This window comes from Anarhichas minor, unplaced genomic scaffold (assembly GCF_050575085.1).
Source record: "Anarhichas minor isolate MPS153535 unplaced genomic scaffold, ASM5057508v1 ptg000136l, whole genome shotgun sequence".
Lineage (NCBI taxonomy): Eukaryota > Metazoa > Chordata > Actinopteri > Perciformes > Anarhichadidae > Anarhichas > Anarhichas minor.
Genome location: NW_027466582.1, coordinates 16,313,086 through 16,337,456, shown reverse-complemented (window position 1 = coordinate 16,337,456; position 24,371 = coordinate 16,313,086). Strand labels below are relative to the sequence as shown.

General features: G+C 44.4%; 1 protein-coding gene across 1 annotated transcript in view; it reads left to right on the top strand.

The window, feature by feature from the left end:
* slc16a10 (solute carrier family 16 member 10) overlaps nucleotides 1-24,371 on the top strand; it is a 32,108-nt gene that overhangs the window by 3,762 nt on the left and 3,975 nt on the right. Inside the window, exons 2-4 of the mRNA XM_076083703.1 lie at nucleotides 15,101-15,245; nucleotides 16,704-17,133; nucleotides 24,121-24,264. Coding sequence (XP_075939818.1) covers nucleotides 15,101-15,245; nucleotides 16,704-17,133; nucleotides 24,121-24,264 — 719 coding nt within the window. The remainder of the gene's footprint in view (nucleotides 1-15,100; nucleotides 15,246-16,703; nucleotides 17,134-24,120; nucleotides 24,265-24,371) is intronic.

Here is a 24,371-nt window from a genome sequence, read left to right as displayed (position 1 = left end):
TTTTTGTTTATCCAAAAAATTAGATCATATTCCTTCCTGGAGTGCAGTTAGTGGCCGTGTGGGCTCCATGGTAGATCTGACAGCTTGACGGATTTAGCGCGTGTAATTGCGGCGCTGTCCATGGTTCTGAAACGGAGCGGAGGGGATTGATAGGTAGACAGACGGAACACGTCACGGGTTCTTAGCCTGCTTGCTTTTTGTGGTTAGAACTTTTGGCCCCTGTTTCCTAACTTTATTGCAGTTTTTAAAAAGTTGGCATTGAAAGTAAATTAAACGTATCATTTCGGTTCTCCAGAGTTGAGCAGAACTGTCCAGTATTGATGTTCTTTTCCGCTGATCGGATTGCCACGTCGACCTATTTAACATAACTGATTTCACTACACGAAACACAGAAACACAGGGAGTCAAGGCAATTTAAAGAACATTTAAATAAAAATGTATCGATAGTAGCCATGGACTTATCGCTACACTATCGTTTAAAAAAACTATCGCGATAGCAAGCTATATCAATATTTTTGCACAGCCCTACTTTTTATTTCATCGTTCTATATTCTGTTTTTAACCACATGTTTAGATTGCTTCACCTGCTGTCCCGTCAGTGTGGCAACGCAGTTTCTCACCGCTCACGGGCGACGTTTGACGCCAACTTGTTAGCTTTGTGCAAACGACGAATGCTGTACCGTGTGTTTTCCTTTCCTTTGCGCTCTCACGCTGTAATCCCCGACTAACAGGGCTTCATACCGTCACAACTGTCATTCATCAAGGCTGAATGCCGAAGAACTCTAGTCAGTGCGGTTGTAGCAGTTTCCCTGGTTGGTGTACTTGCTGTGTATCGTGGGACACGTTCCCCTTACGGCATACCTTTTTGAAAGGTCTGTCCGGCTTTGTTGTCCTTAGACATGCCAGCAGAAGACAAAAAAAAGCTTTCTCCCCTGTAGAATTACGCCGCCTTGATATGAACCGTGGCAACCGTTGGGACACCAAGGTTTTCTAATTATAACGACATCCCGGTTGCAGATGGAGACGCTGAAGACCGGACCTTTTAGATTTAAAGGTGCGGGGTTTAAATATAGTCCGCGTCCTGCCGTCTCGCTCCTCTGATGACAATAACAGCGCATTTCCTGCTATGCCCTGTTTTTCCTTGTGTGTTTTTACCAGAGCGAGTACATGAAGTGCTGCTTCAGCCGAGAACACCGCTCTCTGCAGCACGTCTTCCTGTTGTGAGAGGGGGGGCGCATTAATCAGATTGTCGAAGTTGGACGCCGGCGTAGAGGAAGTGGTGGTGGGAGGGGACCTCGGACGCCTTGACAGGCAGGATGAGAGGCCAAGGAGACTTGATAAACATCGCGATTCATTCAAGTGGGATCCTTTCCTCCATATCTTTCCTCTGGTGTTTTTGCCTCCGATCAGGAGAAAAACAGATTTTAATTGACAGAACTGTGAGAGACATCGATGATCTCCATTGGATATTTCCTGTAACTGGCAGTGTAAAAACTACTTCTCAACACAGAGGGATTTGATCGATTACGTTGGTGAGATCTCTTAGGGATGAGTTGTAGCTGGACAAATAATCAGATCACATTGAGATGGACCTAAAATGATTTTAAAGAAATGGAGGGTAGCATTTCACCTCTACTACTGGTTATAGAAATAAAAATAAATAGCCAACAACTCAACAGTAGCAGGGCATGAATATGCAAAAATGAAACTCTGAGATCAATAGCTCTTAAAATAAGCCTGCTATCGGGTTTAATTTGACTCTCCTTGCCCCACGTGTCATTTCACTCGTCTGTTCTTTATGGAGACTGTATGCTCACAGTAGAAACCTGTCTGGTGGAATACTGGCAATCACACAATGAAAACCCATCTGGTCTCACCTTGTTGTGAGAACCGACGGAGGACATGTTGCAACGTGGGTTTTTTTCCTCATGTTAAAACTTGCTGATCGCCAAATGCTCCCAAATACCTCCACGTGCATTTAGTACCAAACCACCAAACATTATTTCATTATTAAAAGGATAGTCTGTGTTTGGGGAGTGTATTCTGGGGAGTGTATTCTATCTACAATTTCCTTTGTTAGACCAACTTGTAGATTCCTTTTTTTATGCCTTTTTTATATGTTAAGTTTAAAAGGTGTGTGAGCAACTGTCTTAGATCAGTCAGTCTACAGGATCGATTAACAGCTCTTTAAAAAAGTTGTATCGAAGTTACAGTATCTTACTTTTTAAGGTGTTAATTCCATGTCCTACATTAAACTTCCTAAACTTTTGTCACAAGCTACCTAAAAATACGATACAAAATATCACTCACTCTTGGTCCCCATAAGTCTTGATTTCCTGGTGATCGGTGTGCGTTAAGGAACGATCCACCTGTCGCAGTGTCAATTTGACAATCCTTCAGAAATGAAAATGTTCCTCGAGTGCTGATTTAATGGAATTAGTGTGGCCCGTGTGTGTCCTTTCACTGGGCCGTTGTTAAAGGGCTCCCGCTGGAAACACGACGGAAAACGTTCGGTGCTTGTTCAGCTTGTCTGTCGGGGGGGGGGGGGGATGAATTTGAATAAGACCCTGGATAACTTTCTAGGGAAGCTGTGTGATCACATGACCCTAACAGCCCTTACACCGGCAGTTTGATGCATTGTAGTTCACCAACAACTGCGGCATGTATCATTTCAGGTCCCAACTTAGGTTTCGACTGCTACCTTCATTGTTTTGCAGACACGCAGGTCACGAGTTATGTATTAGAACATGTGTCAGTTTGATCATGTATGTTTTTATGGAGATATTATGGTCAGTTGTTGTCTCTTTTCTAGCCAAACAGCTGCTGTGGTGCTCACGTAGTAGCAGCTAGGTGGCTCACGCTAACAAGCTACAACAAATCATAAGCTAACCTACAATAAAATCTTGTTTGCTGAGACAAAATGTTGATTGCATTTCTATGGTGTTGTTGCATGAAGACTTGAGTTTACCATGACGGGCCCGATTAACAGCTGTTGTCTTTTCATGGCGTCATAATCAACCAATCGCAGGGCATAATGCTGGGGCGGGGGAGGTTCAGCCCATAGACTGGCCTGAACTGTCAGGTCAGCGGCCTTCACATCTGTGTTCCAGGCTCTGGTTCCCTCACTGTGGGAATGCCAGATGGGGCTGTTCCTGGGCCCGCTGCCAGGAAAGCCACTTGCCCGTCGTCCAGTGTTGGAGCAGCCAAAAGACCTCTGGACCAAACAGGAGGTCTAGAGTCCTTTTATTGTGCTGTTTTCATGAATCCTAAAGAGGGAACTGCACACTTCAGTGCGTTTCTTTTAAGCTGTAAACTAAATGACGGTGCTGCGATGCTATGATTACATAATACAATCTTGTGAATAGTGTTGACATGAAGCCTCAAGTGGCTAAATTTTTCTTATTTAGCGGCTAGCTAGTTAGCCAGCTAACGAAAGCTTGTTAAAAAAAAAAATTGATGCAGTGTGTGGATTTAGGCTCCGACCCAAGGGGTGAAGTAAAGTACCAACCTGAACTCACGTGGTTGACTGACGTTCATGTCAACAACAACAACAAGTCCCCTGACCATATTTTGGCTGAATATTATTTTCACTCGGTGTGAAAGGAGAACACGGAGGGGAGGACGACACACGAAGCCGATGTTTTGTCCCTTGATGTGAAATAGACACGCTGACTGTACGGCTGAGTTGGAAAATATTGCTCTATAGTATCACTGGGCCCGTCACGCTGAGCGCGACGTAGCCAGGATATGTGGGTTTTTACGATCACTCACACACGCGCACACACACACACACACACAGCAACAGAGCTCACTGCAGCGAGGCAGCTGACGTGCCAGTAATTGGCTGTAGTTTGACCCGCCCCTGTCAACATTAGATGAAATGTAGTTTGAGTGGCGGTGGCTGTAAATCCACCGACAAGAAATACGACCCTGACCCAGGTAGGTTTGTGCAACTCCCACTCGTCTACATATTAACGAGAGGGACAGCATTTCCTTCTAGCCTTTTGCTGACTCCTCACTTCTGGTTTCTGCTGCCTTGTCCAGCTCAATGCAAAGTGTCATTGTAACGTAAGCTAATCAAAAGAACCTGCTTATATGGGGTTGATCAAAATTCAGACTTTTCCTTTAGCCCCTTTTGTGAAGGTATTTGTTATGCAGACGCACATGATCTTCATGAAACCCTCTTCAGGGTTTAGGTGGCCAAAGCAAATAATCAGTTTTCTCTCATGGGTCCAGGTATGGGTCCAGGTTCCTTTATAAGGGAGACCAGGTTAAATGTTGTGTGAATGTTCTCTGCCAAAAGCCGTGGATCATTAGTCATTTGGCAGACACTTACAATTCAGAGTATCACATTCATACACCGTAGGCACGGCTACGGGAGCAATTTTGGGGTCAAGGACACATCGACATGCGACTAGTGGAGCCGGGGATCGAACCACCGATCTTCTGATTGAAGGGTGGCTCTGCTCTCCACTTAGCCACAGTCACCTTGCAGTTTGCACAATGAAAATATGCTTCCATGGTGGAGGATAATGTATATCAACACATATTTTACCTTTTAACAAATATTGCGCTTTCTGCGATTTTGCAATATTGCCCCATTTCCATATTGAGATTTCAATAAAATCCAGATTCATTGTTCAGCCCTAAAATCAATACCAGTCTCGTATCTGTGAATGAACGGCCTGCACGGCAACTTAAGTTTAAACAAAAACAAAACAAAAGACGGATCGAATCGATCCCATTAAACCTTGGCAGGTTTTGAGCACACACGGGTTAATGTTTGACCGGCCGTTTAATCTCAGGCGTGTGTGTATGCTCGGGCCCGGTGCTTAGGTGAAGGTTGTCGAGAGATAAAGCCGAGAGCGGGTAAACACGTCTGAGGCAGAGCTGCACTTCAATGGCGGCGGGAGGACCAATTGTTTGGCCTCCTGCACATGACATGCATCATCAGGCCACGGCCTGAGGGGCCGGCTGGGAGGGCTGGGAGGGCACCTTGTAGTCAGTGCTGGTACCCGTTCAGTGTTGTTTAGAGCGGGGGTACTGGATGTAGCGCAGCACAATACATTGTCCTGGAGGTAATTAGGTTTGTAAAGAACAATTCCGAGCTCATTATACATCACATACACCATATGAAACCACAATAGATAACAAGATTCAGAGGTCTACGACCAGTCTGGTCTGTTTATGTGACCTATGTGTTCATCTGGTCTTCACAGTTTTATTCTAATCTTTGTTTTTGTTTTCTTTTTATCTCCTCTGTCTGTATTTAACTTCTACCTGGTTAGGAAACAGTCTTAATTTAGTGCTGATGCCCCTATATTACCTAAATAAACAAACGAGACCATCAGCGAGATTATTTGCTATTTCTATGTTGTTATTATTAATGCTTGTCGTCGGTGCAACCGGGTCGGATTCCGCGGTAATCCGATGAAATCATGCAGGTTCACCAGAAACCCCTTTTGACCTGTAGTCGGAGGTGGAGAGCTCCACGACCGACTGTGTCTCCTACTCCGCTCCACCGGCCCCCGCTGGAAGACAACGCCAACACCCTTATGGCCCAGGCCATATTGTTGGGCACGCTGTATGGAAGGGAGGCACGGGAGAACCAGAACCAGCACTGAGCGGGGCAGACTGTCAGACCCTGCTGTGGTAAAATTACAGGTTTTCTAAAGGGAGTCTGGTGCTCGGAAACACTACCGCTGGGACCGCCAAAATCTACACAAAATGAAAGTTCCTCATTGTAACTTTAAAGAGTTGAATGCTTCTTTTTTTTTTTTTCAAGCGTCTTTGAGAACTCTGAAGAGCAGTTCATGAATTATTATGTGCACAGAGGTTTATTGAGGAATTATTGGATGCGGGTGTGCTACTTCATACTAGTCACAGTATCATTCTTTTATTAGCTTAAGTCGTTATTGTTAACTGCCAGAATTGTGTAAGGCCTAATTGTCAAAACATTGTACTTTGTACATGTATAAAATATCTAATCTAATCAATTTGTTATCATTTGTTTTTATAGCAACAAAGAATCAAATGACTGTATGATGTGAATACTGAAAGCTACGGAGCGTTTTAGAGTGCGTCAGGTCATTATTTTGGTTTAGCACACTGAATGAAGTGTTTAGAAAGCTTGAGCGAGAAGAGATGAAGGCTGTTCCTTCCTCTCAGTCGATGAGCTCACTTATCGGTCATTTTGATCTGAGCCAACTAAGATTTCTTTAGTCGTTTTTTATGCTTGTTTTCATGCTGAATGACTCACTTATAAACACATCTCTGGTAAACACAAGATTTAAAGTGGCGCTTAGTTGACAATATCGTACGAGTGTAAGAATTCCTTTGGTCCCTCGCAGCCCTACAAGAAATACACAGTAGGGATCTGTGAAGTAAAAGTCTTTTTTTTTTATTTTTTTTATTTTTTTAATGATTTCATAATTTTTATCTTATAGTGTTTTTTATCTTATAATTTAACCATCAAAAGATTACGTTCAGCAGTCAGCATATATTACCTCCATACATATATGACATATATTAAGTCATCTTTTGACTGGAGTTCAGTAAACTAGTGTAACGCTTTGATGTGGCTGCATTCTCAGACTCGACGCAGATGCAAACAATTCTGGAGATATTGAGTACAGACCTCATGAGAGGCCTGGTGCCATACTCCATATACTGTGCACTCAAAAGAAGTGGTTGGATGAAAAGCTCCCCCAATCACCGACCAGCCCCTACACACCGCCCCGTTCCTCTGACACGGATCGCAACTCCCATCTAACGTTTTTCATATGGATCTGTTGTATCTACTGCAGAGAGAAGAAATCCGTTTCCAAAATATGCATATTTCTTTTCTCTCTGCTTGCACATCCGTAAATTTCTCTGCGGCTGCTCCCCGAGTTTCTGTCTGTGTCATTGGGTTATAGGTTTCACTTCCCGTGCTGTGAGGCCAGAAAAACCCAAGAAGAACACGAGGATGCCAAAAAGAATTTGGCGTGTCTCACTGCCCCCCCTCCCCAAGGGCCTCCAATGGAGCGGCCCAGTATAAATGACTTCCAGCTGCTGGAAGCAGGAGATGGAGTTATGGTTGCAGTTCTATATGGTCCACTCATGTGCAGTACTGTGAGGCCCTAATTAGGGTTATGACTGAGGCCTTTGTGATTGAACAGCAGCAGCTGTAAAGCCATACTTTAGCAGGACCGGCTGTTGCACTGTAAGGCCACATCAAGTCTACAGTTTGTCAAAGGGACTGAAGTTGAGGGTTGTGAATAGTAGCAAGAATCTCATGCTTCACATGCAGGAATCTTTGTTTTACTACATCCACTCAGGCTCCAACTGGTTTTCCTGCTTTTTGCAGGTGAGATTATTGCAGTCAAAGAGGCCTGGAACTTATCTTGACAGACCTGGATGGGATCTAACGTCTGGACATGTGCCAATAATGATTAGAGCACCCTTCCCTGTAAAATAATAAATAAAAAAGTCAGTTTGAACTGGAATCGATCTTTAAGGGGAACGCCACCAATTTTATACCCGAGCATGAGCTCAATAGTCCGGAAGAGTGCCTCCTTGGGGAGGTTTGTCTGTATTATATATTATATTCCATTTCTCCCAATAGGTTGCTGAAATGCTACACGCTGTTCCTTTGAGAAAAATAAGTTGGTCGCACTGAAAGCAATTAGGTATATGTCTTTTCAATTAAATCAAATTTGAAGACTTAAATCTGGATTAACTCCTTTCAAGTGTTTTTTTAAATTTATTTTTTGCAGTGCACCTCCTCCTGTTGGTCTAATCCTGTCCGAATAGGGATTAATCAGCTATCCTTTGGTCCTGGTTGTAGGATCTGTATAGTCAATGAATAACTGGGGCTTTCTTGATTAAGACTTGACTGGATCAGTGTAACACCAAGGTGCACAGGCAGAGCCCTGTGAAGCTTTATTTGAAACGAGGAAATCCTGTAAGCTAAAAACACATTCTCTGGTTTTGATATCCTACTCCCCGCTTACTCTTTGACACTCCGGCCTCTAGTAATAAGAGGGTTGTTGTTGTCGTTGTTTGTCACTTCTTTGGCTTTTAAAAAGGTTGCTCTTCAGTCCAATCCTTTTCCAGACTAGAAGAAGAACACATCTTCTTTTACTGCCGATGCCCTGAGGGGGGACATTAGTAATGAGTCTCCGCTATGTGCCAAACATGTTCAGCTTAACATAGGCCACAGCTTGTAAGCCCATTAACCCTGCTGCTTGCTCTGCTTTCTTTCTTTTTAGAACTAGAGTGGTTTTCCATTTTTCAGGTAACAAAGCTCCGTCAGGACGTAATCCAAGACCTGCTGGGAAACGCAAGGATTTCCAAAATCTACACCTTTACTTTCCCTTTCTTAACTTTCCTCCTCCGTCTCTCCCTCTAAACCAGAGAAACGTTTTTTGCTCTGCCTTGTGGGAGGGAGCCGTAATATCAGTACAGTACGGTCCACTTCCTGACTCCGGGTCAGTGGGTGTAAAACTCTGATTGTAACGTGAGCTGGCTGGTTCTTCTAGCAGCAGTTCAGCTGTCGGATACGAATGTGTTTCCATCCAGTACAGATGGGGCCTGCACCTATCCTCGCAGGGAACACTGGACCTTGAGGCTCTGCAGATGCTGTCAAAGTACATCACCATAAAAGCTGCAGTTTGACCGTTTAGAGATGAGGATTTATTTTAGGGGTTTATTATGTTGCAATGTCTATTGTTGTTTGGGCTACTACTTGGGAAGTCAAACTGAACACATAGAGAAACTGTCCTGTCCAATGCAGGAAGTGATGGGTTGTATACCGTGGTGGAAGAAGTACTCGCAGCTTCAAGTGAAAGTTGCACTATTACTCTGTAAAAAATACTCTGTTACAAGTAAAACCCTGCATTCAAGTTTCACTTTAGTAAGACTGGTTTGGGCAGAATGGTTCAGAGAGTCATTTTATTATGTACTGTACATATTAGTGGACTCTTAACTCATGAGCAGCATTTTACGGTTCCAGCTGGTGTATTAACTTGATCTACTAGTAGTTGACTTTACAGCACAGTATCATATTTTATACATTCACCATGTGTTTTGTTTGTAAAATCTGAATCCATAAATTAACTCCATATATTTAGTTTCCCTCTGAAATGTAGTGAAGTAAAAGTATAAAGCACAATATTTATTTCTCAAACATCTTTTACCAGCAATTACAGAGACCAGTTTTCGTTAATATACCGGCTGCATCACCCCGGGTGACATGATAAGCCCTACTGTTGCATGTTAATGTGGTGGTGACACAGAGGGACATCTGGTCCTGTTGATTTATGAACACCTCTTCCTCCTCCGTTTGTGTTTACGTTCTAGTGCAGCAGCCTGCCACAGTTTTAAGTGGTCTCTGGTGTGGGACTAGATTGTAGCCCGAGCGTGTCATCGGGTTCCTAGAATGTGCTACGGGGACAAGTTGTTTATTTGATCAAGTCAGGAAAATGGTCCGTCACACCACTGCAATATCAGCCAAGTATGCCTGTCCATTAGCCGGTTCCATTCACTTTGGTTAATAGATAACTCTCCAACCAGCTGCTTTAATGCAGGAGAAGTCATCAGGGATTCACGAGGGCCCCTCTGTGCTCCACACGCTGGGTCTCAGTTCATGTTCTCAGACAGTGGTTTCCAACCATAGTTAGCTAAATGTAATCAATAAACAGTTAAAATACAGTGGAAAGCACTGCATTTGGTACCATCTGCAGATGATTATTATAACCAATTGTTTTCAAATTACAGTACTGTACAAATGTAATGACTGTGCTGTGTATAATTCAGATACACTATGATTCAGTACTTTAAATATGATATAGCTTACTGTAAGCCCGCTCAAGGGGGCATTACGTAACGAGTTTTGCTGCTGCATCTTGTTTTTGGTAGTTTCTAATGAAACATGATTCCGTCCCAAGCTTTTTGATCACTGTAACCATGATCACTATAAGCAGTTTGTATTTAGCTAAAAGTAATGGAAACACAGTTGATAGTGCTATTTGGATAAGTGAGACAAAAAAGTTTGGGATTACTGTTCTAGGTGGCACAAGAATGTCAAAACACATAATTACAGCTGTTAGGACTTGTGCATGCACACCTGCACGCCTCCACAACAAAGACTTGAGCTCAGAGTCTGCAGTTCAAGAACTCTCACGGGTGTCACCGCAATGGCTTTGAATCCATTTAGTGTGGCTTGCAAGAGGCAGAGTTTTATGCAGTTTTCGCGGCTGTAGGTCCCGTCATTGTGGGGTGACCGGGTTCAGAGCAGAGCAGGGGGGGGTTCCAGCAAGGAGCCCGTAATGAGGCAGACAGACGACTTAAGGCAACTCTGCCTCGTCTGTCAGCATCCAAGCCGGGGCCCGCGGCCAACGGTGGATGCCACCGGGACAGAGGGAATCCTGATATTGCATTTTTAAATCTAGAATTCCTCTTTGTCTGAAGCGTAGATGCTTTTAAATCGAGAGAGCCAGCAGATGAAACCGCAACAGCAATTTCCTGTTGTCCTTGAGGGATTCTTTGCCTTGCTTTGTTCACTGCCATTTATTACATTATGTTGCTTAAAGCGGGATGATATCCCCACAAATATGAGACCTGGCAGAGAGGACCCCATTGAATTTGGGGCATTTCTGCTGACTACAGTGTCTGGAATAGATCCTTAGAAGCTTTTGGCTGTGAAACCAGAGCAGTGCGCTGAGGTACAAACTGTAACTAAATATAGGTAACACGTCAGTATTTTTATATGCGGAAACATCAATATGTACAGATTTTGACTATATTGCTGCTCTGTGTCCATTAGACATGTTTGGTTTTAGCCACGGCCCTAGGGTTGGTAACATTGGTCGATCCACCACTTTGGTCCAGACTCGGATGGATTGCTTTGAAATGTTGTACAGCGATTCAAGGTCCCCAGATGATGCATCCTAATGACTTTAGTGATCCTCTGGCACTTCCTCTGGCAAACTCATTTTCACCCTGGGTCACATCAGCATTATGGTTTCCGTCAAAGGGCCGGTTGTAACTGTAAGACTGTATAACTGTAACTACTCCCTAACATCTTGTTAAATAACTGTCTCTGCAGCCCGCGGGCCTTGAGTTTGACCCCCCCTGCTCTAGCGCCACCAGCACGCTGACATTCGTGTCAATAACGACTATTAAATGGATCGTCATGAAAAGTGGACGTTCATGTTCCCCGCAGGATGAATTGTTATAACTTTGGTGATTCCCCGTACTTCTGATTTGTTGCCGTCATCGGGTCAAACTTTGAATCTGTCCAATAATTTAGTTTGTGAGCTAAACTAATTCCCATCAGCCTCGGCTCTACTTATTTGCATGTTAGCTAATGTTAGCGATACTATGATAGCACAGTAAACTGAGATGCTGAACACGGACAAACGTTTTCCTCTAAACATCACCATGTTGCTATTGTCATTGTGAACGTGTTACATGACAACAACTACACTTTGTATATCTTCTCCACTTTGTCTGCTAAGGGGGAATAAAAGCTTTTATCCATGTTAAAGTTTGATTTTCTCAACAATTAGCATTGCAGCCTAACATAACTGCTGGTGCTAGTAGCCCGTGTTGTGTTCTGTGCTCCTGTGCTGCTTCATAACCTCCATCTTACGGGGCAACCTGAGAGTTGTATTGATACTCTGACAGCGGGGGGTGAGATGAGGATTCAGGGCGAATGAGGACACAGCAGTGAAACCAGTATTAACCCTGAAACTTGACACAGGGGTCTCCCATTACCCCCGGTAAAAAAACGGGTAACAATAACACTCAAACTCCAGCTGCTCTGTATTTTCCCATAAGTTTCCTCTGACGGCGCTTCAGAATCGAGGAAAAACAGCTTTTGTGACCCTACCTATGCTGTTACAGTATCTGGATGTGGGATTTCATTGGAGACCTGAACGTCCCCCCTTGCTTACTCCCGGCTTCCCCATCCTCTCTGTGGTCAAAGGGCAGCGCTGCACGGGGGGGGGGTCTTGCGCAATTTGTGTACTAGTGCGTTTTGTCAGTCGTTGCTTGTTTCACCCTATCTTCGTGTTTGCCTCTTTTCCTTGTTGAGAATAAAAGCCGGAAACAGTATATCTAAAAGCTTGATATTTAGGAAGTATTTCCAGAGCAGACGGGTGTTCCCTGCATATCTCAGCTGCACATACATGCCCTCCCATTTGTCTTAAATGCATAGAAACAACTTGTGATAAGACCTTAGAGATGCAAGTTATTTTCTGAATCCCTCCAGTGCTGTCACTATCCCAGAATTGCCAATCTGCATTACTGTAAATGTGTCCTGCGTATCTTAACATGTAATGCATTAGTCAGAGGTCTGCTGCAGCATGTGACAGCGGTATTCAACCTTACACTCACAGAAGACTGCTGACCAAGCATTGAGCAAACACTGCGGGTGTTTCCTGGTCAGAGTTTTAGCTCCACTGACATTTTTTAGAAGCAGATCTGATCTGCAATGAAAAAAAAAAAAAGAAATTACTTTGTTTTCCCTGAAATAGCCCAGTGCCGTTTCTTCTGCCTGAGAAAATACAAGCCAGTCTCACAGAGTCTGGTAAGTGAGCACAGGGAAAGATCTGTACTAAGATGTTATGCAAATCTGAAGCCACGGTTTTTCAATATGACAATACTTAAAGGTCACGCTGGTGATTTAGCATCAATACATTCATAGAGGAGGGACCTTACAAGAAGAAGGATTTCAAAAATAATGGTAAAGTTCCAAAAACACTGGATCCCACATTTCTCATAATGCAAACAATAGCATTTATTTTTGTTATACCCTCCCTGCCGGGTCAACACCCAGGTCTTTCAGACTCCACACCCCAGTTTATAAGAAGAAGAAAAAGTGTAATTTCTGAGCACAGGCTGAGTCATTTTTTTCAAACCTGAAAAATAATTGCCAGAAACTATTGCACAACTGTTTTCACAGGTCGACTAATAAACTGACATATGTATATACAGTGGGGAAAAAAAGTATTTAGTCAGCCACCAATTGTGCAAGTTCTCCCACTTAAAAAGATGAGAGATGCCTGTAATTTTCATCATAGGTACACTTCAACTATGAGAGACAGAATGGGGGGAAAGAATCCAGGAAATCACATTGTAGGATTTTTAATGAATTAATTGGTAAAATAAGTATTTGGTCACCTACAAACAAGCAAGATTTCTGGCTCTCACAGACCTGTAACTTCTTCTTTAAGAGGCTCCTCCGTCCTCCACTCGTTACCTGTATTAATGGCAACTATTTGAACTCGTTATCAGTATAAAAGACACCTGTCCACAACCTCAAACAGTCACACTCCAAACTCCACTATGGCCAAGACCAAAGAGCTGTCAAAGGACACCAGAAACAAAATTGTAGACCTGCACCAGGCTGGGAAGACTGAATCTGCAATAGGTAAGCAGCTTGGTGTGAAGAAATAAACTGTGGGAGCAATTATTAGAAAATGGAAGACTTACAAGATCCACGCAAGATCTCACCCCGTGGGGTCAAAACGATCACAAGAACGGTGAACAAAAATCCCAGAACCACACGGAGGGACCTAGTGAATGACCTGCAGAGAGCTGGGACCAAAGTAACAAAGGCTACCATCAGTAACACACTACGCCGCCAGGGACTCAAATCCTGCAGTGCCAGACGTGTCCCCCTGCTTAAGCCAGTACATGTCCAGGCCCGTCTGAAGTTTGCTAGAGAGCATTTGGATGATCCAGAAGAGGATTGGGAGAATGTCATATGGTCAGATGAAACCAAAATAGAACTTTTTGGTAAAAGCTCAACTCGTCGTGTTTGGAGGAGAAAGAATGCCGAGTTGCATCCAAAGAACACCATACCTACTGTGAAGCATGGGGGTGGAAACATCATGCTTTGGGGCTGTTTTTGGAGTGGCTTCGTAAGAAGCATTTCAAGGTCCTGGAGTGGCCTAGCCAGTCTCCAGATCTCAACCCCATAGAAAATCTGTGGAGGGAGTTGAAAGTCCGTTTTGCCCAGCGACAACCCCAAAACATCACTGCTCTAGAGGAGATCTGCATGGAGGAATGGGCCAAAATACCAGCAACAGTGTGTGAAAAGCTTGTGAAGACTTACAGAAAACGTTTGACCTCTGTCATTGCCAACAAAGGGTATATAACAAAGTATTGAGATGAACTTTTGTTATTGACCAAATACTTATTTTCCACCATAATTTGCAAATAAATTTGATTTTCTGGATTTTTTATTTTTTTTTTTTTCTCATTTTGTCTCTCATAGTTGAGGTATACCTATGATGAAAATTACAGGCCTCTCTCATCTTTTTAAGTGGGAGAACTTGCACAATTGGTGGCTGACTAAATACTTTTTTCCCCCACTGTAACTGCCGGAGTTTCCCTTTAACCGCAGATATTTGAGCTCACAGATATTAGTCAGCCGGTAGAGATTATACTGTAGATATCACACTGAAGTAGCAATTCCTTCAATAGCTTTAGTTGTATTTGACCAGAAAGCTATTTTCTGTAATTGTAATATTGAATTTAATGTGATGAAGCACCTTGATTTGTATTTTAGCAACATTTTTAGCGATTAGTTTGCTGCCTGGATCATTTTTGGGTCTACTGAGTAAGTTAAGTGAGATGTTTCAGTATGTTCTACCCAGGAGGCAGACGACATCACCATGGTATCTGTGTACTTAGTGTTGAGACCGGGCCTAAGTGTTTTCCTGACCACTCCTTCCTGTCCACTCTGTCACTCCGGTGTCCCGTCAATGTGTGTTCCTGCTGTTGCCCGACTCTTGTCTTGTCATTGTACGCTTGCTCTAGGAAAGGCCAGTGGCTTTTAACAGATGCAAACACAAACAATGTACAGTATGATTAATGAACAAGATGAAAAAAAGGAAACGCGTGTGTGTGTGTACAAGAGCAACAGTGTTCTATTATTGCATCACTAGGCTTTGTTCTGGTGTCAGCATCCGCAGCATTAATGTTAAACAACGCTGTCTTCCCGGAGACAGCTTTCTGTTTTGGATGTGAACCGATGATCACTCTGACTTACGGCTCGTTGTTGTGTGAGGTTTTCCCCTCGTTTTGACATTCGTTTTGTCTCTTGCAGCATGGGTGGGCTCCCTCTCCATGGGGATGATCTTCTTCTGCTCCCCCATCGTCAGCGTCTTCACCGACATCCTCGGCTGCAGAGTCACGGCAGTGGGCGGCGCTGCTGTCGGCCTGGTCGGCCTGCTGGCCAGCTCCTTTGTCACGTAAGGACAACAAAAAGCTGTTCAAAATGACATGTCATCACTGCATACAGAGTATACATGACACCTTTTCCAACATAGTTATCGGGGTAGCGGGCGCCTTCAGTCCTGCTAAAAATAGGTGATGGACTGCTTTCCCATTGGCAGTAGACGAGTCTGCCTTTCTGTTGTTTCTCTTGTGGTGTGTCACCAACTGGCAACGGAAGCAGGCTTAGTACACAGTCAAAATGTCTCTGCCAATCTCTCAAACCAGAGTTGGCCATTGCTGGAACAATAGGGATCAATAACAAAGAGTTTTATTTTGTTTCTGTACAGTTTGAATGAAGAGTGCTTTTCAACGACCAGCAAAGTAAAATGACCGTTTCTGTCAATGGAGTCCAGTGGCTTTGAGGAGAGCATAATAAATGCAGGGTAGAAAAATCTTCTTCAAAAACACAACGTTACATCTAATCACCTTTAAAGTTGACATGTCACACTTGATGGCAAACAGTTGCTTATTTGAAAACCCAGTTACAGAGCAGCATAATGATTCGTTTGGAGTCAAATGTGCATCCAACTGATGAATGTAAGCCCAATATTCCCCCTCTGTTAGCTCTGTTTTTGGTCTCCACCATCTACTGAGGGAAATATCCATCTCATTAGCTGCTAAATGCTCCACCATGTTCACCAGCTAGTCTCTAACTGCGTCTGTCTGACTCCTTTTAGCTTTTATCTCGACCCAGCGGGCGAGTGGCTCTGCTCTTGGCACTCGGTTGTTAATCATTTCCTGGAATTTGATACGTGTACACGTGAGGAAACACTCTCACAAACGCACAGGAATGTGTGATCTAGACAAAGTGTTCGACCCTGGCCTCATCACTTTCAAGTGCAATAAATTGAGTAATAAAACAGTTAAACTACCACTTATCAAGTGGCTGTCGAGCAGCATTCCACACACATTTCACAGGGCAGGCTGACAGCCCAGTTGTGCAGCGGACAGTACAAGGTTCAAAGAGAGCTTTAGCTGCGTATGGGCCGATGACATAATGTATGGTGTCGTCAGCATGAAATTGAACATGGCAGTGCTCAGATGAAAAATCCATTTTATTTATGTATAGAGTAAATGGCAATATTGATTACTGGGAACGCCTTTATCAACCACCTTGGGACTTGAACTCCAGACTCCAGAAAGTTGTGATTTGAACCAGCTGTAAGCAGAATCATTAACAAAGTAGCTTATTGAACAAAATGTCACGATCGACGGAATCAAAAACCTTTAAAAACTACGGTTACACATTCACAAGAAAAGGAAAACCGTGATCCTCTGCTGCTGGCAACAGTTTCAGTGGGCAGCATAATTACCGTTTTTCCCCCGGTTGAATAACTATGTAAACAGACTTTTGAATGTGTAAATACATTAATGTCAGCAGAGGGTCAAAAGGCTGTACAGTGATGTAACTTTTGGCTCTATTCCCCCCTCAGGTCCCTGGGCCCCCTGTATTTCACCTATGGCATTGTGTTCGCCTGCGGCTGCTCCTTCGCCTACCAGCCCAGCTTGGTCATCCTGGGCCACTACTTCAAGAAGCGCCTGGGCCTGGTGAACGGCATCGTGACGGCCGGCAGCAGCGTCTTCACCATCACCTTGCCCTTCGCGCTGTCGCACCTGCTGGCAAACGTGGGCCTCCACAACACCATGCGCGTCCTCTGCATCCTCATGTTTGTGCTGATGCTGGCCGGCTTCACCTACACGCCCCTGCTGCCGGTCAAATCCAGCAAGACCCGCACAGGCCGCCGGTGCCCACCCCTGAGCCAGATCTTCAACCTCAATATCTGGAAGTCCTTGGGGTATCGCATTTGGGCCTTCGGCATCCCTGCAGCCCTCTATGGCTACTTCGTGCCTTACGTTCACCTGGTGAGTCTGTGTTCTCCACATACCTTTTCATTCATCTGCTCGCTCAGTCAGATTTGATTCTGATCTGTTGTTATCGTCACCCCGCTCTCCAGGCCAAAGGTCAGTCGGATGAATAACAGCATCTAAATGCCAACAGAGGAATTCTACGCTGTGATTTTCCAGTATCCTGATCCCATGTTTTGGATGTGTTTGTAGGCACGGGGGAGGAATAAGGGTGAGGTCAAGGAGGGAGCTTCAACAACACGCATATCAAAACACATACTCGCAACATGAGATTTATTAATGTGAGAGGAAGGGAACTCTAAACCCGAGCCAGAATCCCCCAGGCATTCAGAGACGGCACGGCGCGTTACCACAAGATGGTTCATGACTCGTAGAGTGTACTTCAGTATTTAGGAACTGTTCGTTAGGACGGTCTAAAGGCCTTCAGCACCGGGGACGAAACAACAAAACTACGGGATATTCAAATGGATCAATCGATGGATATCCGTATTGTTGCGTGACGATATGAACTGATTTATGCCGTCGAAAATAATCTGTCGATCGCATAAACAAATGTCAATATTTTATTAGCTGGCTTATTTTTGTTATGTTTAACCTGAAGCTGCATGCCTTGTGCAGTGGTGACGCCTACAATTGTGTTCTTCTGCAACAGCGACGTTGACGTTGCAATGCTAGTCCATTCTTCATTAAGGCTGCGGTCCAGGCTCGTTACCTTTCCTGACAAACAATTCAGCAGGCCTTACTTGCTGCAACAACAATCCGGATGTTGCATAATAGCGTCAAAACCAGTTAAAGCTGATTAATATTTCCTGCCAATCAGGACCGCATACTGCTATAATGTTTCTGTAAATACAGAATTGAACCATCCCTCCTCAGTGAACAGCGTCCTTTACCGTGTTTTGTTAGTCTGTTCACACTGATATAGGCTAATCAAAATATAACATTCATTTTGTTCATTCCGGCTACGAGATGGGAAGATATGGCGTTGGGGAAAACATCTCCTCTGGAGGGCTGGGGGAGCACAGCCGGGACGCGTTGGACTGACTCATGAGGCGACTGTTTATTTGGACACGATGACTCTGGGATGTGTTTTCCCAACACTTCTCCCGTGTCTGCTACTCAGACTGGGACACCGCGGGGGGGCGGCTGCAGCCTCAGCGCCACCACTGCCCTTATGGCCCCAGCACCCGTCCTTCCCTAGACACAGAGCCTCCCCGCTCCTAAGGCTACTGCGTGGGAAGAGGAAGGAGGAAAAAAAACACGGGTCAAAGCAGCATATTGTTCAGCTTTTCAGGAAGGGAGTCCCATCAGGCCCTCAGAACCCTCTCCACTCTTTTTCTTTCCCCGGTGTGTCTGCGTGCGTCACTCACTGTGGGTCTTTTGCCTTTTTAGAGCCACACTGCCACAGTTCCGTGGCTCCAAATCCAGCTGTACATATCTGAACACTGTAAAAGTGTAAAGTCCACACACACTTGCACACACCTTTCCAAGTATTGCTGATTAGAGATAAGATGTTACTCCAGGTACGGCTGTGTTTGCCCTGTGCATGGGCTGATTTAAAGGCGTGGTAGTGTCTTTTCTGCCTACTTTGCAAAGAGAGCATATTGACGAACAGCACACAGGAAAGTTTGAACGTCAGCCAGACAGATAACTCGTGTCCCCCCCCCTCCTACAATAGATTCACATTAGCGTCATACGGAGTGGTATTTTTTGTCTTTAGAAAGCTCGTTCTACTTGAAAAAGGAGTTTGTTTGAGTGCGTCTAACGAGGAGCACCTGCAGGGATGCGGTGTGTCTGTGTTGGCTGGAAGGGAGCTGGATGTCTAATGAGCATTAAACAGCCGAGGAGGGAGAGCAGAGGGCATGTGGGTTGGTGCATCGCGGGGCTCTGAAAGGGAAAATTCAAAACCCCAAAACACACTGCTAAAGCAGCTTTAAAGAGCGCATTGCCGATGTGTTTTATCTTGTTTTTCTTATTCGTGTGTTTAAATTAATGTAGAACGTCTCATTAATTCCAGCAACTAAGGATTCACTAACAGCAGGAGAAGCACACACAGGTGTTCCTGATAGCATTAATGAGCGCTCTGCTCCATCAATAATGGTATTAATTACAGCTGTTGTGAGAAAGCCCTACTGTGGAGGTTAAAGGAGTCTACTGGCAGGTAAAGGGATAGTTTGGATGTTTTGAAGTGGGGTTTGTACGAGGCACTCGCTCACAGTCTGTGTATTACCTGCAGCAGATGACGCCCCCCCCCCCCCCCCCCTCAGTTTCGAGAAGCAGACAGGAGTACTGCTGTGGACGGGGGCAGCAGCAAAACTTATTTTAGACACCTGAAAAGGCCACCTAAAAATAGTGTGTAATTAGAATACTAGAATAGGGAACTGAAACCGGTGTGTCCATATATGCTCTCGCCAAAAGCTGACTCCAGAAACAGTCTATGTTTCTGACGGGGGAACTGAGTTATCTACGCTCTCACCAGACTTCATTGGAAAAAACTAATACTTCACCACGCAGTACACGGGACCTGCTGGTCTACCGCTGCTTTGATTGGTTAGTTGGTCTTAGTGTGGGACTTGGGTGAATTCGAACTAACCGAAGTCACACAATATCACAAATAGACCAACAATCCCCGTGTGCTGCGTGGTAAAATAGTCGTCTTTTCCAATGAAGTCCGGTGACTTTGGCGAGAGTACAGGTAACTCGGTTCCCGGTCAGAAAAAAACCAACTGTAAAGATTTCTCACAGCAAGGTAAACCAGCGAAAATATTAATATAATATAGCGTACACTTGAACTGATATAGTAGTTTTTTTTAGTTGTGCCTTTATTTTCAGGTTGAAATGTGTTTTGCTGCAGCACATTGATTTGATGCTGTGCCAGAACTTCATGTCTGCTTCTCCAAATTCCCGACCGTCATACACTGAATATGGATAAGTACGTCTCGTGTAGCAATAGTGCACGGGTTACATCTAAGGGAAGGAGGCAGAGTTACAAAAGCAGTTAGAAGTTGAGCCGCTGTGCCTGCATTTAAGTGTGTGTGCGTGTGTGTTAAAGGAGTGTGTGTTTTATCACATTTCACATGAATGTGTGCTTGTGGTTCCGGAAACATAATCACAGACACACACGCGCATGCAACCTCTAAAAGCAAACCGACAAACTACGCCCTGCTGCAGTCGTTTTGCACACTTCCATGCAGCTTTGTTGAGCAGCTCAGTTTAAATAAGAATACCTTTTTCCACAAAGACATATTCGTTGCAGGTTTTTTTTTTTGCCAACCACTGAGGAGATTGGTGCAAAAAATTTGCCACATGTATCATCTTTCTTTTGTTTTTTTGTCAGAGTACAGTAATGTGGGGGTGACTGTAGTGTCTGGAGACAGACAGATTGTTTCCGAGGGTCGATCAGCCCGTGTTTAAATGTCAAAGCCCCGTGACGAACTTGTGCACGATACAGGTTGTAATGTTAGATAATCATTGCAGAATCTATAAGAGCATCTAATCTGTTTGAGGACAGTGAACACATGAAACCGCACCATCCTGCAACCTCGCAGGAAGCCTCGAATACGTAACAGACATTATCAATGCAGCGTGTGAGTTCAATGGGGAATGTCTCTTTCTGAACATCCAGCCGCGTTTTCACAGAAATGACAGAGGGATGGTGTTTTATAGAGTCTCCTCCTCGTGTGTGTCCAGAAGTCAAACAGTCAGACATCGCAACAGAGGAACTGTCCGCCTCATAGATGTGACTGACCAGATGATTCTCATGATGGGGTCAGTGCGGGGTTTTGCGTGGTCGTTACTCAGACCTCTGTTGTGCTGGTTATCTTGTGTCTTGGCTACAGGATCATGGTCTACTGTAGCACCACAGGATCATGGTCTACTGTAGCACCACAGGATCATGGTCTACTGTAGCACCACAGGATCATGGTCTACTGTAGCACCACAGGATCATGGTCTACTGTAGCACCACAGTGGATTCCAATGAAAAAAAACAGCATTCTCCTTCTCAAGAGAATAAATAGTCATTAGGGCTGCAATTAACAGTTATTTTCATATTCGATTCATTTGTCGATAATTCCCTAGATTAGGCGAGTAATCATTTGGTTTGTACAATTTCAGAAAATAGTCCATCCCAAAAGTCCAATGTCTCTAAATGTCTTGTTTTGTCAGTCAAAAAACTCCAAAGATATTCACTCCAATAGGATATAATACAGCGAAAAGTAGGAAATCTCCATATTTGAAAGGCTGAAAAACAAAATGTTCTGCCATTTTTGCATGAAAAATGACTGTAAAGGTGCATAATTCAATATGCAAGGCATTAATGTAGCAGCAAACAACTATTTGCAATGTATAAAAATATAGTGGAGAAATGGCTACAGAGAATTAAGTCCCTCTCCCTCTGTGAGTGTCATCAGAGCTTCTCCGTGCTTTGTTAATCAGCTAACCCCGCTGGCTAGAGCAGCACTTGACTAGCTCTGCCGGCTAGCTAATTACCGCAACTCTGCACTGCCCTCAAACAGCGGTTACCCCTCATAATGTCCCCCCCCCCCCCACTAGCTTGACACTGTCCGCTCTGTTTGTGCTGCTAGCACCGTTAGCTGCTCGTCCATCCGCTCAGCCGTCGCCACACTCTCTCGATCATAGACACGTCTCTGTATTTGAAATGCAGCACCTTGAACGATTAATCAATTATCGAAATAGTTGGCGATTTATTTTTCTCTTGATCCGACTAATGGATCAGTCGACTAATGGTTGCAGCTCTAGTAAACATAAACCCAAGCGATACGTTACACAACTGCACAAAGCTGTAGGAGAGTTGGTGTGAGCGATAGTGAGTCGAATCTCTGAGTTCTTGCCCATCAAATGTATATTCTTATCTAGAATTTAACTGGTAAATTGCTAAAAAAAACAAAAAAAAAAACGGCAGTGTGAGATGAAAGTTATGCATGAGAAAACCAATCAAAAAAACAACGTTCTTTATTGGTTCACTTTTTCCAGTGACTGAGGAGATACGTGGACACCACTCACTGCTTTATGCCTGCATGGTAACGATGTGCTGAGAGGGAGTACTCAGTATTACATCAGAACATCTCCTGCTGGGAGAATGCCAGTCACATCGGGCATGTCTCTTGAAAGTCACCTCTCAGCTTTGACTGTGTGTGTGTGTGAGGGTGTGTGTGTGTGTGTGCGTGTCATCAGTTGCTCTACTGAAGCAATTATGCACACACACACACACACACACACACACACACACACACACACACACACACACTCTGAGCCACCAGCTTCTTGGATGCTGGAATCCCCTTTGAGCGGGACGCTCCTGAACACAGAGAATGGTGTTGTGGCGTATTGACAAAGACAATAAGTCATCCCGAGATCTTTGCGAATGGATGTGTGACCTGTGGGGGGGGGGGGGGGCTTTGGGGTTATAGAAGCAGCAGACAGACAGGCCCTTTGAGCAGGACTGCTGCTGCCTTCCTGGAGGTAGAGGTGGCTGGCAGGGCCCTGCTTTTCTCACTGGCACTCAAACTCTGGGCCTCACAGATTGGCACCTTGGGGGTAGGAAGGGGACAAGTACAGCAAGTACTGTAATGTGGAAAAAGAACACCTGGGCTGATTTTCTAACAGGCTGCAGTGGAATCTAACATTCACTGGCAACAGAACCGGAAGATATAAAAGAGGTATGTTGAAATACGGACACGTTGGATAAGGCTTTGACATGGCAGCATCAACTGCGGCTGATACAGTACAGAGCAGTGGAATCACTAAGCTGGCCTCAGCACTGCCAAACGCTTCAAACCCCCACATACGTATACAACTTGTTTTCTGCAAAAAGGAATGCAAAACACTGCTACCCATGCAAGTGAAGGCTCACGTCCTCAGTGTGAAAACATTGACATGAAAGATGTTCAAAAATACAAGAAACACTGGTTCCCTCACAACTCTGTGCCAGGGAAGGGAAGTGATTTCCTGCCAGTAAACTGCTGCTGTGGATGGCATTGTGAACTCCAAGGCTGTTGTTACTATTAGTCAACATTCATTTCCATTGGTTCTGATGATCCTGGTTCAGATCATGTTGTCGTGGTTTGAGTTTACTGACTGCAGAGGGTTTCCAATCAGGTGGCCAGATGATGGATGAAGGTGTCCCTCAAGGACCAACACTCGGCCCCCCCGCTATTTACTCTCCAACTGACTACTGCAATGTCCATTTTAATGCTGACAAAACCATCCTGTTTGACATCTCCACGTCAAACCTTCTGCAGGTCACAGACCTGTGTTAAAGGAACACTTCACCCCCCAAAATGACCATTTGTGTATCAATTACTTGCCCCATGTTACCTCGAGTTCCTGAAGAAAACATTATTTTTCCCGCATGCCTCCACAGTAAACAAAGAATCGAAAAACGGAGGAGAGTCTTGATGAATTGAAGTGAATGGTGGCTGCAGTTTAGCAACAGCAGAACTTTATCAAAACATCTGTTTGATCCAAGGCTGTTACTGCTTCACAAGACGTCAAGACTTTTCTCCGTTTTTTTTACTCTTAGTTCACCGTGGAGGCATGCTATAGAAATGAAAGGCAACACATGGTAACTGATATACAAATGGGCACTTTGTAGGTGAAGTATTCCTTTTAAGCCCCTGTGATTTGTGATGTTGGGCCTTATAGATAACAGTGATTTAAAGCGTTTCGCTCTAATCTTAAGTTTCTCCACTCAACACTACCCCTAAACAACTGAATGGTGTTCACGTAAGACAAGACGGCTGTCACACTCATCACCATGAGTTACATAAAAATGTCTGACGTCTACGGGCCTCATTTTCTACGAGACTTCTTGAATATGTGAAGGTGAAGTGATCTCCGCCACTGCAGTTTCCTCTTCTGCATTTTTAACATTCCTTTCTTTTCTTTTGTGTCCCGGTTGTTACTCTGGATGAGAGCCACGAGACAGCTGTGTTCATCTGTTTCCTCTCAACTGTCCCTTAGATGAAGCACGTGGAGGAGCGCTTTGGACCGGATGCCAGTAAAGAAGTTCTGCTCATGTGCATCGGCATCACGTCCGGCGTGGGCCGCCTCATCTTCGGCAGGGCGGCAGACTACGTTGATGGAGTCAACAAAGTCTACCTGCAGGTCAGTGCCAGGAGTTTAAGGAAGCAGACTTTACTTTCCAAAAAGGAATTCCTCCAAAACAGCCATAGATGATCAAGTACCACATACAGATGATTAAACCTTCAAAT